At 46.1% G+C, this 10000-nt stretch overlaps 1 protein-coding gene across 1 annotated transcript in view; it reads right to left on the bottom strand.

The window, feature by feature from the left end:
- The window catches only part of dnah7 (dynein, axonemal, heavy chain 7), a 77186-nt gene that overhangs the window by 17476 nt on the left and 49710 nt on the right, over nt 1-10000 (bottom strand). The window contains exons 47-53 of the mRNA XM_062533660.1: nt 8866-9056; nt 6731-6864; nt 5671-6006; nt 3613-3739; nt 1077-1271; nt 769-861; nt 275-451 (exon numbers count right to left, since the gene is read on the bottom strand). Coding sequence (XP_062389644.1) covers nt 275-451; nt 769-861; nt 1077-1271; nt 3613-3739; nt 5671-6006; nt 6731-6864; nt 8866-9056 — 1253 coding nt within the window. The remainder of the gene's footprint in view (nt 1-274; nt 452-768; nt 862-1076; nt 1272-3612; nt 3740-5670; nt 6007-6730; nt 6865-8865; nt 9057-10000) is intronic.

The following is a 10000-nucleotide window of genomic DNA, read 5'->3' as shown; positions in this document are numbered from 1 at the left end:
AATATGCAAGCATAAAACGAGCGAAAACGAGAAACGAAACCGAAACCAGAGATGAAATCGCCAATCCTGCATTATTCCTCTTTAACCTCATAGCTGAAGAAATTTAGCAAAATCAATGTATAAGCCGCGGCTAATAGTTGGGAAATTACGGTAATGATAAATAAATGGAAATATTATCATAAACACAGGATGGCTGAGTGCTGATGGGAGTCTGCTTTGGGTGTCCAGCGGTCAGCGGGTCGGTGGCGGTCAGCGGTCAGTGGTCAGCGGTCACCTGTTCCTCTCCAAACTTGAGCAGCGCAGCCATGGGGTCGGAGCCGGGCGACAGGATGAAGATGAGCGAGGCGCAGCAGTGGCTGTCGCCGAAGGCCTTGCCCAGGTTGAACGGCGGGGCCTCGATGAACTGCTGGCCCAGACTGCCCGCCACAAACTCTTGGACCATGGGGATGAGCTGAAGAGGAGAGGACCGTCGGGAAGGGAGGAATATCGGGAAAAGAACAGAACAGAGAAAAGAGTAGGCATGTGAGGTAAATGAGTAAGAGGTGTGAATACATGGGTGAAAACAACAGGTGGGGGAATAAACAACAAGAATAACACCTGTTAGATAACAGTATATTTTTTACTGTGTGAGTATCACATGTTGGTGGTTTTTTTTAAATTGTGTTATAAAAATGATTTCACAGTTCTAAAAAGTGATTTCACAGTTCTTTATTTCAAAATAAAAACCCAAAAATGACCATGCATTGTGTTGTTTTTTATATGACCTACCTTGTCTGGTCTCAAGCAACGAATGATTAGCATTCTCTGGAAATTGCCAAGCTTTTCTTGCCAGTCTCCTGGAAATGTGGTGTGATGAGGGTCCTGTAGCGTGTGGGGAGAAAGAGAGAGAGAGAGAGAGAGAGAGAGAGAGAGAGAGAGAGAGGGAGAGATGAAGAGAGGGAAGGAGGAATGGAGAGAGAGGGAGAGTGAGAGGAACACACACACTTCATTGAGTATATTGCACAGTATTGAAATGCATCCAAACACTGGTCGACCCGTCAGCTTGTCCACTCAGGGCCCCGGTGCGCATGGCTGACCTTGCTGTCGTACACCGTCTTCCAGCCGTCCTTCAGGGCTGCCAGGCTCTTGCGCAGGCCGCCGAAGCGCTCCATCTCGTCCAGCCGGCAGAGCTCGTCCCAGGCCTTCTTGGGCAGCCACGTGCACGGGTTGGAGTAGGGGTTGTCCAGCCCCACGCCGCCCGTCAGCAGGAAGCGCCACTCGCTCTCGTCCACCTGGGGGGTCAAAGGTCAGAGAGGTCAAGACATGGACAGCAGTGAATTCTGGGATGGAGCCCATACAGCTATGCCCATAGATATATGTCTATGGTTATGCCAACTCAGGAGCTGCACCACTTAATATAATGTGGCATTCAACAAGTCTGTAAAGCTGGATATATGAGTATATTATTTACAGCGCCCTCCACAATTATTGGCACCCCTGGTTAAGATGTGTTCTTTAGCTTCTGATAAATTCATTTTTTTTCCAAATAATATAGGACCACAATGAAAAAAAACGTAAAATCCAACCTTTAATACAAGTGCATTTATTTAGAAGGAAAAAAATCCCACATTAAGAAATAATTATTTTACATCAAATCATGTGTGCCACAATTATTGGCACCCCTGATGTAAATGCTTTGTACAACCCCCTTTTGCTAATAATACAGCACCTAATCTTGTCTTATAATGTTTCACAAGATTAGAGAAAACAGAAAGAGGGATCTTCGACCATTCCTCTTTGCACAAAATCTCCAAATCATCCAACGACCTGGGTTCTCTCCTCTGCACTCTCCTCTTCAACTCAACCCACAGATTTTCAATGGGGTTGAGGTCTGGGAACTGAGATGGCCATGGTAGGAGCTTGATACGGTGTCTGGTGAACCATTTCTGTGTAGACTTGGCCATATGTTTAGGGTCATTATCTTGCTGAAAGACCCAGTGACGATCCATCTTCAGCTTTCGGGCAGAGGCCATCAGATTTTGATTTAAAAGGTCCTGGTATTTCAAAGCATTCATGATGCCATGCACCCTAACAAGGTTCCCAGACCCTTTGGAAGAGAAACAGGCCCACAGCATCACCGATCCTCCCCCATACTTCACAGTGGGCATGAGGTGCTGTTCTGCATACTCATCTTTTTGTTACGCCAGACCCACTTAGAGTGTTTGTTGCCAAAAAGCTCTAACTTTGTCTCATCTGACCAAAGCACACGGTCCCAGTTGAAGGCCCAGTACCGCTCCAGACGTTTGTGCTTATGATTTTGAGTGAGAAGGTTTTTTTCCCTGCATGCCTCCCAAACAACTTGTTGGCATGTAGATAGTGCCTGATGGTTGTTTTGGAGACTTTGTGACCCCAAGATGCAACCATTTGATGCAATTCTGTAACAGTGAGTTTTGGAGATTTTTTTATTTCTCTTACCATCCTCCTCACTGTGCGTGGTGGCAAAATAAACTTGTGTCCTCTTCCAGGCTTGTTTACCACTGTTCCAGTTGTTTTAAACTTCTTAACGATTCCTCTGACCATAGATATGGGCAGGTGTGCGAGTGGCTATTTTCTTATAGCCATTGCCTTACTTTTGAAGGTCGACACACATCTGCCTTACTTGAACAGTGTGTTCCTTTGTCTTTCCCATGTTGAAGAGAAATGGCCTCTGTGTCACGTCATATTGATAGCCCAGGGAAACAGGATGTTAAGAATTACTAATTAAATGTTCCTACATACTCTGATTGACTTTGTAAACTACTGTAGAAATGACAGAAATTATAGAAATACTTTAATTACATTTATTTCCTAGGAATTGTCAGGGGTGCCAATAATTGTGGAACAGGTGATTTTATGAAGAATAATTATTTCTTAATGTGGGATTATTTTCCTTCCAAATAAATGCACTTGTATTAAAGGTTGGATTTTACGCTTTTTTTCATTGTGGTCCTATATTATTTGGGAAAAAAAATGAATTTATTAGAAGCTAAAGAACACATCTTAACCAGGGGTGCCAATAATTGTGGAGGGCGCTGTATATGATATGATGTGATGTTTTAATGGTGGTACTTGATATTGCTTACGACAATCAAGTATCATATATGATCATCTTTCTATTGAAAGGAAGATGGTATTCAGGGCACACATGCAGAACTCAGGGGATATTCTCAGCAGAGGTATTCTCCACTAATTCTCCACTTTTGGATGTTTTCCCCTCACAAGATATGCCTCCAGAAACGATTTTCCCTCCGTGCCAATTTTCCCTTCAAGTACGTGTCAGTCAGACAAGGCGCACAGATCAGTTGAGTGAGACATATAGCATGTGAGAAAATTGGCCTTTTGAAGACAAAATTGGTGTATTTGGTCAAAGGTCAGTAGTGTTATTTTGACTGGAGCGTCTAAGAGACTGCAGCCTGGAATCCGCTGGGTAATGCCTGGGTAAGGCAGAGCAAACGCTTCTGTTGAGCATGCACATAATAACATGGCAGAGGGGGCACTGAGGCCCTATGCTATTTACCACCTTTACACACACACACACACACACACACACACACACACACTCACACCCACTCATATACACACACACACACTTACCAGCTTTTCATGTTTGAGCAGGTTGACGTTGAGGCAGAAGGAAAAGAGCAGCTTGTCCTTCTCAAAGAGCGATCGGCACACATTGACGTACAGCGAGTAGGTGAAGTGGTCTCGAAGGATCTGCAATCTGGACAAATGACCACCGGACACATCATTTCACACACCGAACCAAGGTCACCATCTAGCACATTTAAAATTCAATCAATGCGAGTGTTGAAGCACTGACAAAGTGTCAGAGTCACTGTCATTACATTAGTGTGGGCGGAATGGTATGAGTAATGCCATAATGTAAACCCTCTCAACACTGAACTCTTTCACATGGAACTCCAGCAACATGCTACACACCGCCATAATTACTTTCACGTTTTCCATTATCGCATGACACATGTTAGAGCTGGTCAGTTTACGGTCCACTGCTGTGACGCTGCGGGACGGTCCGCTGTGCCGCGTGGGCATTTCTGGTCAGCCGCGCTGCGCTGCACTGCGCCTCGTGCGGAGGTGAGGGCCGGACACGGCGCGTCTCGTTTACGGAGAGGGCCGGACGACGTGGTTTGTTTTTTTCCTCTCTCTCTCCGCCATCCGGCTGATGGATGTGCGCTCGCTGCTGACGTACTGTAGGAGTGCGAGCGGAGACCAGTCAGTGGTTAGGCCATTAGTGTGCAGCTTGGCGCTTGTGAACCTGCGCGGCGATTTTTGTCGGTGTGGGTGAAGCGCTCGTTAGCGGGAGATCCAGTGTTTTGTGTGTTAGTCAGGCACTGTCTGCCATGAACAGGAAGTTATTATTTATCTGAGATAACTTTGGAAAGATTGTTGTCATCCCCCAGCTCTCCACCCCCCACCACCCCCACCCCACCCTCAACTTTTTAGTTTGTTTCTGTTTTGGAAACCAAGAACTCGCCAGAGCTGGGATTTAATTTGGCCTGACAGACTGATTAAAGGGAGTCTGAGCTCAAACACACTGGATACGGCACGGAGGAGACTCTCACAGCTTCTCGGCATGCATTTGCAACTGAGGTGCACCCGCACATTCATTCTGCAAGACATTGGAAGTACTCAGAAAACAAAAATGTGGCTTATGAATATCAATAAAAAGGTAACACTAATCTAGTATCAGTACAATTACAGTAGACTATTGTAGCCTGTCTGTATTGTAGCCTGTCCTATTGTACTTGTCTGGCTGCATTGCATTTCTTACATAAACAGTGGGAGTTAAACAAAAACTTGTCTATTATAATAATGAGTTACTTATTCATCAAGATAACACAGAGCAAGCCAGACTTAGTGTGGTAGCTGGAGTGTCTAATAAGATACATTTGTGTTGCTGGTATTTTTTCTTTTCTGAATGTTCTTGGACCAGATGCATGTCCTTCATTATTGTTCTGACAGCTCCTTCCTGCCCTGGAATTAGCCTCAGGCAGACCAAGGTCAGCAGCACACACACACACACACACACACACACACACACACACACACACACACACACACACACACACACACACACACACACACACACACACACACACACACACACACACACACACACACACACACACACACACACAGCTGAGGTCTTCAATGTCAAACTGACAGACAGACCAGACAATGGGGTACATTCACTGGTAGTGTCCTTCATTTTTCACTGCCAGGGGTTACAGTATGTCTGATACTCTGACTGCTCATACCTACAGCAGTATACAGTCCTTGTACCACAGGTAGTACTGTCATGTATTAGTCCCACTCCCAGGATTTAAATTCATGGCTGATATATCCATACAGTAGCTTTACCCCAGAGGGATATTTTCAGGGAAGTATATTTTTGGCCTTTTTGCCTTTAGATAGAAAGACTGGAAGCGAGTGGGAGACAGAGAGAGATGGAGTAGGATCGGGATATGACCGCAGGACGGATTTGAACCTGGGTCCCCTCCGTGGGCACTTGGACCCGTACATGGTCCAGCCTGTTGCTCCACAGCGCCCCCACCAGGGGGTTATTTTCACCTGACAGTTCCAGGACTCGTGTCTCAGATTACAGCTACCTGTAACAGCACACCTACACTGTACCTTTGATCCAGGATGTCACTCTTGTCCGAGTTGTCGATGGACAGGATGAAGAGGTTGATGAACCAGGTGAGGGAGTACTGGTACATGGGCTCGATGTTGGCCAGGTCGGCGATGGAGAAGAACAGGATGGCCGAGTGCACGGCGATGGGCGTGTAGCCCATCCGCGTCTCGTCGATCTTCACCTCCGTCACCTCGGCGATGGCCTGCTTCTCCGAGATCTCGTTGGCCAGCACCTTGGACGAGGAGAGGATCTTGACGGCCGTCTCGTCCTCCAGGATGTTCCCCTCGGACGAGGAGAGCACCTCCAAAATCTTATCCTCGATCTCTTTCAGCTGCCTGAAAAACAGGAAGCGTGGAGAAAAACAAGGAACAGGAAATAAGTCAGGACAACAACGCTGTTCTCCCGTCTCGTTCGTTAAACCCTAAAATTCGATTATTAATTGAAGCGTTGCTCGCTTACTGGCCGGCTCAAAAAAAATTATATGCATAACTAACGCTTCAAAAAAAAAAAAAGTGATTTCCAAAGCAGGTGTCTGGAGTGCGCTTTCATCCGGCGCGCACAATTAATACACTACACAGCATCCCGGCGCCTGCCAGAGTGAGTGGCCAGATGCCGGGTGAAGCAAATGAGAGATGAGGTGGGCGCCCGGGTGAGTCAGCTCAGGCTTTTTAGAGATTTAAATGTTTAATGATGCGTTCGGCTGCACACAAAGGGATATCTGACAGGGTGGGGAAAAAAAAAATAATAAACTCACTCAAAAGGTAGCTGCTAAAAATGCTGCCAAAAAAACACAGTGGAACACACACGTGTATACACACACACACACACACACACATACACACTAAAGACACATGTACATACTTACACTGACACACATACACAAATATACATACTCAAACGTTGCACACACAAAGACACGCACACACACACGCACACGCACACACACACACACACACACACACACACACACACACACACACACACACACACACACACACACACACACACACACACACAGACTAAAAGCCCAACTTCAAAAGCTTGGGCCTTTCATCTTACCTCTTGTTCTCTGCCCCCTGCAGGATGAGGGCCTGTTTCTCCTCCTCCAGGTCGGGCCTCTCCCGGGCCACCACGATGCCCAGCAGCTGGTCCTGCATGCCCTCCGGGGTGATCATGAAGTTCAGCAGGGTCACCTGTAGGCACACACGGCAGCCCTCTCTCAAGTCAGCTCGTTACGGCTGTTCGTGTCTCACTAGCTTTTTTTTTTTTTTTTTTTCTTCGCTCTCTCACGGTGAGTGAACTAAAGTGAGCTCCAAACGATCCACCACCGAGGGAGGAGAGAGTCAAAAGGGCGTAAAAAAGGCGCACTACGACTTCAGTTTCGGTGCTCGTAAACCCATTCGACTGCCACCAGCGCTCGCGTTCGACAGAAAAAAAATAATAAACCGTAATGCTGCAGTGTATCACTCAGCAAATGGCCACTTAAGCGCACCTGTGACAAATAAATAAATAAATAAATAAATAAATAAACAAACAAAACTGCCGCTGTCTTATCGAGTAAGGCTTGTATAGCCAAGGCCCTTCTTCTTTACTCTCTAAACATGTTTTTTTTTTTCCCCAGCGACTCTGGTTCCCGGGGCTCGTTTGGTTTCACCCACTGCTCTGGTCGTCTGGCTGCTCAGACGGAGCTGCCGGGGGAACCAGACGAGCTCTAATGCACCTCCATCACCAGGTCAGGAGGCAGTCAGCCAGACCGCGCGGCTCGCGAAAAAACCCCATCCAGATTGGCTTAATGGCCGGCTGTAAAGCGGGCGCCCTGCAAATGACTGCCCACGGGATGATCAACAGTAATGCCTCATCTTAATAATGTCATTTACTTTTATGCGTCACTTTTTCCAAAACGCTTTTTTTCCCCTTGCCACGTCGTTTTTTTCTTAGCTGCAGTGTTCCTGGGGAGACTGACAGTTACTTGTGCAGTGTGTGTGTGTGTGTGTGTGTATGCAACTGCTGCTACTCTGAGCAGATTCAGACTGATAAGACTCAGGGCTCATGTTGGGCAAGCATGCATCATATTTGACCTTTTTTAACCATGCAAATGAATTCAATTAGTCTCAACACTGATTCGGAATACAGCTTAGAAAGGGTCGCCGCCCCCGAAGAAAGGGCTGATGAAGACTCCGAGCTGAAGCCTGACTTGGGAGGCGTCCTTGAGAAGAGCTTGCTTTAATGAAAACGTGTAAATGCAAATAGCAACAAAATTTCCGGGCAAAAGACCACCGCATTTCAATATGCACATAGAGAGTTATTTACGCAGTCATTTCCTGAATACTAATGCCCCTCACAGATAGAAGAGGGTTTTTTTGTCTCTCTGAGAGAGTTCTGGTTTCAGGCGAGACCATCAAGAAGAACTGTCTCTCTCTACATCTTGCACGAAGCACGAAACTTTCTCGGCATGAGTGTTGCTCATTCTTACAGCAAATTGCAGGAGAATCTTTTTCCTCAGCGCGTTTTCTGAGAGCCCACGCAGCTGTTTGAAGGGGAATATAGGAGGATGCAGCTCTCATTAAAACGTACGAACACACACCTGCCTCGTCCAGCTGGCAGTTTGCGGTTTGACAGCAACATTAACAATTGATGTTTGAGAGATAATGTCAAACGTTGTGTCTGCACTCTACACTGCGGGAGCGGCACTGCTGCTAGAAGAATTGCTCTCCGGGAGAACACCGCCCAAGAGGAGATCAATCAGTCAGTGAGGGAAAAACAAGATGGTCCAGGAGATGCCCTCGTGTGACTTCCATGAGAGCCACTTAGGCCTAATCTAGAGATAGTCTGATGTATTAGGGAAGCGTTTACCCACAGCATTCCAGACATTCTAGAACTTTCCAACCATTCAGCCTTTACTGATCACCAATGATCAAGACTAGGAGGATGCCCAAACATGTAAGTGCACACACATACTAAGTTACACACATGCTAAGTGTATGTGTTTGTTTCCAATGTGTGTGTGTGTGTGTGTGTGTGTATACTAGGGGCAGTGGTAGCGTGGCTGAAGAGCTGGGCTAGCAAAGCAGCATTTCTTTCAGGACAACTGGCCCTGTGATAACTGACATACTGTAGGTAAGTCACTTTGGATAACCAAATGAATAAACACTTTTTTAAGAAAGAAATACATCTGCATTCAGTAAGAGCTTCACCTTGACTGAGGTCTCAGGCAGGTAGTGGGGGTTCCTGAGCTTGGTGGTGATGTAGAAGCGGAAGTCGGGCGCGTACTCGATGGTGGAGTCGCCCATCCTGATGCAGATGCTGCCGCCCTGCTTGAAGGTCTGCTTGAGCAGCAGAGGCTCCAGGATGGGGTCCAGCTCCTCACCAATGTTCTCCAGCAGCACTGCAGGTACAGTGGGTGGGGAGTGGAAGTGGGAGGGATGGAGGTATAAACATGGGCATGACAGCAGCATGTCAGATGCATCACTCAGTCAGAGCACATACAGTACTAGCTGGGATTCCCAGATTCGTGAAGAAGCTCTTAAGTACTAAGAACATCTTAGGAGCGTTCTTAGAATGTTCTTAGAGCGCTCCTAAAAAGTTCTTAGCACTTAAGAGCTTCTTAACGAATCTGAGAAATGCAGCCACTGTCATTACTGGAAAGGAAGTTCATTATCTTGCTGTGTCTGATTAAAACATTAACTCAAACACAAACTGATTAAAATAAAAAGGAAATGAAATGTAATTACACTTGTTTGCTTAGTATCTTTGATGTGATATTTCTGTTTACAAACTTAATTTGCTGTCATACCTCAATACACTTGTGTATGCAGCACAGCTGAGTTGGCTTTACTAAAGATGATGTTTTTCAAGACTAACATTATACTAAAAGCCAACAATGAACATCTGAGTAATGTGACAGCAAGTTGACATGCAGAACAGCCTCCTGCAAAGTCACTTATTGGAGTGAAATAGCATCCAAAATGAACTTCAGCGTGCCATTCAGAGGGCTAAACTGGACTATAAACAAAACAAAAAGTAGAGCACCAGTACCAGTTCAGGCTCAGCTTAGGATGGTGTCAGAACCGTGACTTGAGCTGCCTGCTTTTCTGTGCACAGCCTTGTAAATACCTTCAAACACAGCAACGGCAAAACAAGTCCTTGCCCCCACAACAGTGGTAGTCGTGTACTGTCTCACTGTGCAGATCAATTAGGCCCCATTCTTAGTTTATTTTATCCCTGTCCTTGTGTCAACAAAAGCCTCCTGATTTATGGACACAATCCACAACAGTTCCCATTACAAAAAAAACAGCTATCCTACAACTCAGTCTGAATGACCACAGCCAC

This window comes from Sardina pilchardus, chromosome 4 (genome assembly GCF_963854185.1).
Source record: "Sardina pilchardus chromosome 4, fSarPil1.1, whole genome shotgun sequence".
Classification (NCBI taxonomy): domain Eukaryota; kingdom Metazoa; phylum Chordata; class Actinopteri; order Clupeiformes; family Clupeidae; genus Sardina; species Sardina pilchardus.
Note: the sequence above shows the minus strand (reverse complement) of the source record. Positions and strands in the feature narration are given on the sequence as shown.